Source organism: Haplochromis burtoni, unplaced genomic scaffold, assembly GCF_018398535.1.
Source record: "Haplochromis burtoni strain Fernald_Lab_line unplaced genomic scaffold, NCSU_Asbu1 Contig_7, whole genome shotgun sequence".
Taxonomy (NCBI): domain Eukaryota; kingdom Metazoa; phylum Chordata; class Actinopteri; order Cichliformes; family Cichlidae; genus Haplochromis; species Haplochromis burtoni.
The window spans coordinates 4,665,661-4,667,099 of record NW_024582368.1 but is presented as its reverse complement, the minus strand read 5'-3'; the positions used below and the strand labels follow the sequence as shown (position 1 = coordinate 4,667,099).

Below are 1,439 nucleotides of genomic sequence, written 5' to 3'. Positions count from 1 at the left end.
AAATTAAGAGAGGAGTTGGAGAACATCAGGCTGAAAACAAGTCAGGAGATAGACAACCTGCAGAGAACCTCCAGGGAGATGTATGAGAGGGAAAACAGGTATCAGCGTCTTTTAGTATAACTGCTGAAAAACTGAATATCAGGGGTGCTGTTTAAACCAAGTAAAGTCAAACATTATTCATTACTCATTAAGAGTCAGTGAGTGGTTTATAATTACAAATTGAAGCATTGCATTAGGGAAGAGACTGGTGACTCAATGATGTTGTGGTTTACAAATTCACCTAAAAAGCAAAAGATCCCCGGGAGGAGGAGAAGAAACAAGACATCAAACCTAAATATTTGCATTGTTAAAATATGTAGAGCTACTTGTGGTGAATTAGAGAACAGCAAAAAGTAGAATAATTGTGCACACACTACACTTGGTCTTTTTATTTTTCATCTTATCTAACATAGAGTAAAGCAATTTTCGCAGTAAACTTCACCCTGATCCTTTGTGAGTGTGTAAGTTGTGTGATTATATACTTATTCGTGTCAACTTAATGTTTCTTTTCTTTTCTTTTTTTTTCTTTATATATACATGTTCAAAAAAAGGTCAGTAAAATAACATAACATTTGTCTGTTACTGTATTTACTTGTGCCTACACAGATATTTAAGAGAAGAAAGAGCTGTTACAATGTTACAATGTAACAGTACCTCAAAAACTAAGAAAATAGCAGCATCTCTTTGAATGATTAAAATCATTGCTTTCCACAGGAATGAGAGTGTCTTTCAACTGTGTGCGTGTGTGTGTGTGTGTTTGATCAGGAACTTGCGCGAGGCCAGAGACGGCGCGGTGCTGGAGAGAGACCGAGCAGTGGCTGCTGAGAGAGACGCCCAGTCCAGATATGACCAACTGCTGGAGCAGTGAGTTTTATCATCTGTCACATGCTTAAAGCGCAACACTGACATGTTTTGTTTTTTCCCCTGTCACTCGATGACATGCACAGAAGTCAGAAGTCTCCCTTTAGGTCATTTTTGTAGCCAAGAAGATAAGTGGAAGTTATTTTATTGATTATTAATAAAATTCTCTCAGTCTTAATTTGATTAAAAAACAAAGAGAGAGAGTGCTAAAAAAAGTAAGTGGGAAAATGGAACTGTCTGTGCACCTTGTTAAATGCATGTTACGGGTAACTTCTTTTATTTTTTCTTGTATAAACTAGATTTTTAATGCGGTTCAAAATGGGAGGTTTTAAATAACATGAAAACTGGTAGTTTTAGAATAAATATCAACATTTTTATCCGTGCAAGCAGCGATATAATGAGTACAAATTCTTAGTTACAATTGAAAATACCACACATGAAAGTTGGAAAAAAGTGCTTGGTCACATGATTACATACTTTAGACCAGCGGTCCCCAACCCCCGGGCCTCGGACCGGTACCGGTCCGTGAGTCGTTTGGT

At 37.2% G+C, this 1,439-nt stretch overlaps 1 protein-coding gene across 1 annotated transcript in view; it reads left to right on the top strand.

Moving 5' to 3' along the window:
• Positions 1 to 1,439, top strand: part of pibf1 (progesterone immunomodulatory binding factor 1) — a gene marked incomplete in the record, with an annotated part of 20,121 nt that overhangs the window by 4,698 nt on the left and 13,984 nt on the right. Inside the window, 2 exon segments of the mRNA XM_042225468.1 lie at positions 1 to 98; positions 805 to 903. Of these exon segments, the coding sequence (XP_042081402.1) occupies positions 1 to 98; positions 805 to 903 (197 nt within the window).